Source organism: Otolemur garnettii, unplaced genomic scaffold, assembly GCF_000181295.1.
Source record: "Otolemur garnettii isolate 467f Iridium unplaced genomic scaffold, OtoGar3 scaffold00058, whole genome shotgun sequence".
NCBI lineage: Eukaryota > Metazoa > Chordata > Mammalia > Primates > Galagidae > Otolemur > Otolemur garnettii.
Window position 1 is genome coordinate 3,590,330 of NW_003852453.1, and position 1,185 is coordinate 3,591,514.

The 1,185-nt window shown below is 55.9% G+C and overlaps 1 protein-coding gene across 1 annotated transcript in view; it reads right to left on the bottom strand.

Annotated features, from left to right (window-relative positions):
- Nucleotides 1-1,185, bottom strand: part of SNX20 (sorting nexin 20) — an 8,000-nt gene that overhangs the window by 2,688 nt on the left and 4,127 nt on the right. The window contains exon 2 of the mRNA XM_012806803.1: nucleotides 1,069-1,183. Within this exon, the coding sequence (XP_012662257.1) occupies nucleotides 1,069-1,183 (115 nt within the window). The remainder of the gene's footprint in view (nucleotides 1-1,068; nucleotides 1,184-1,185) is intronic.

The window sequence follows — 1,185 nt, forward strand, 5'->3', positions numbered from 1 at the left end:
GTCTCTTTCTGTGCTCCCCATTCCACGGACTCCGCAGTTGTCACCAGGACTGTTTGAGCACGTGCCAGTGGATGGTGGAGGGAGCTATGTGGGCCTCATGTTCCAGCTGCTGCCAGACCAGCCCTCCTAACCCTCTCATTTCCCACAAGCTGTGTTTCTTCTCCAACACGCCACCCCTCTGCCTTGAACCCACACCTCCTAGGTCCCTAACCGGAAACTACAGTGACTTTTAGTCCTCACTTGAGCCCTGCACCCATCTGAGAAGGTTGAGAACACTTAGAATCCCTGCCAAAGCCACACAACCAATTCTGCACTTTGTCGCGACGGTTTGCCTCCCAGGAGTCCTTCTCTGCTTCTCCAGGTGTCCTTCGAGCTCCGGCCTGTGCCACTTACTGGCCCCTTGGCATTACAGTCAGAGCGTCCTGCCTGTCCCCTGCAGCCTTTCTCGGGCACGGCTGGTTGTTTTTATGGATCTGTTTCCCCACCAAACGTGAGGGCCAGAGTGCTGTTTGACTCGCTCCTGTTCCCTCTGTGCCCTGCATAGGGCCAGGAACACAGCAGGCACTCACAGCGACATCTCCAATGCTTGTAAGAAGAGATTTGTTCCAGGATGGCACTATAGCAGATTGTTACCCCGAGGGCTTCCCCAGGCCACCACAGCACACTCAGGAGCACCCCTCAGCAGATGCAGGTCAGGACCCGTGAATAACCGTGTGGCTTCCTCGCCCAGAGGACAAGGCAGCTCTGGAATGTGCTCCAGGCAGTCTCCCGGAGGACCGTGCTTGGGCAGAGTCCCAGTTACCTACAGTGGTCATGTGTTCACAGACACCCTACGCTGGCCTCCAGCCCTTCCCTTCCTCTCTCTCTCCCTTCCCTACCATGCCTCCTAGGATCGTGTCCCAGGTAAACAACTTGCACCAAATCCTTGTGTCAGCATCTACTTTGGGATAACCCAAGTTAGGCGAACGTCCCAGCTCTCTTGCTATATCAATTGCAGTGACCCCTAGTTGTACTTCCAATGTCTTCAACCCACTTACCCCCTGACCGAATCTAAAACCTTGAGCCTACCTAAGTGCCCTTCTGGTCCAGGATGTGGGAGGTCGGGGCCCATGGCTGGCACGTCTTGATTGTTCCTTGCTGTGCCCTGGGTTATGGGTCTTGTCCTGCCAGGGCTCCCAGGGTGCT